General features: G+C 40.2%; 1 protein-coding gene across 1 annotated transcript in view; it reads left to right on the top strand.

Moving 5' to 3' along the window:
* The window catches only part of CBG20348, a gene marked incomplete at both ends in the record, with an annotated part of 2,008 nt that extends 1,264 nt beyond the window's left edge, over positions 1-744 (top strand). The window contains 2 exons of the mRNA XM_002646465.1: positions 13-387; positions 439-744. Coding sequence (XP_002646511.1) covers positions 13-387; positions 439-744 — 681 coding nt within the window. The remainder of the gene's footprint in view (positions 1-12; positions 388-438) is intronic.
* Between the last annotated feature and the right edge of the window lie 193 nt (positions 745-937).

Raw genomic sequence — 937 nt, 5'->3', positions numbered from 1 at the left:
TCCTTTTTTCAGTCTACAAGTGTTGAGCAACTATTTTCTCCGCCAATTCCAACTCGTAATCGATCAGAATCTACACTTCAACCTCAAGGAAGTCAGAAATACGATACGATTACATTTGCTCCAGCAGTACAGTTGCCTTCAAACTCTGCATCTGCTCAATGCAATGTTGAAATACATTTGGGAGATGATCGGTCTCTTCCACCACCTCCTAGCCGAGCTCCACCGGTCCCGTTGAGCTACTCTCCATGTCTTTCTGCAGTAGTTCATCCTGACGAACAACTAGATTTCACAGAAGTGCAATCAGTTTCCGTCGAAGATCGCGAATTAGCAGCGATGTCATATGAAGAGGTTAGAAAAACTGCTGAAGATATTGAGTCATATATACAAGTGAGCCTGATCTACAATCTTAGTGCATTAATTTGATATAAGTTGTTTCAGGGACAAATTCAAGAGAAGTGGTGTCATGACAGAGCACAAACTGAAAAATGGATTGAAAACATTGCCGGGAGAGTAGCCAAAACTGAAACGATCAACACGATAAAAATGGAAATGGGCAGTAGGAAACGTCCATCTCTTTCGCAAGTATTCGACCAAAGCAAATCGTCGTGTCCCTCTATTGCTCCGTCTGATCCGGAGCCTCACAATGATTACGAAAGATTGTACTTATCCAGGGAAAAGTTGCCCACTGAACGTCGAAATAGTACAGAGTCTGAAAGTGGAGATATCGAAGACATTCGTTTCTGAGTTACAAAAATTTCTTTAGATCACAATAAATCATTCATATATATTTTCATAATTTCATGATGCTTATTTTTCGTATTTCTTGAATTCCATGCATGCCGGTGGTTGTGTCTCGGTTTTCTTCTTGCTGATTTCGTTCCAGTTGGTTGATAATACAGTTCCGTTCGATTCACTGAAAAATAATAAAGCCGTTCAA

This window comes from Caenorhabditis briggsae (assembly GCF_000004555.2).
Source record: "Caenorhabditis briggsae complete genome, chrI, whole genome shotgun sequence".
Classification (NCBI taxonomy): Eukaryota; Metazoa; Nematoda; class Chromadorea; order Rhabditida; family Rhabditidae; genus Caenorhabditis; species Caenorhabditis briggsae.
Note: the sequence above shows the minus strand (reverse complement) of the source record. Positions and strands in the feature narration are given on the sequence as shown.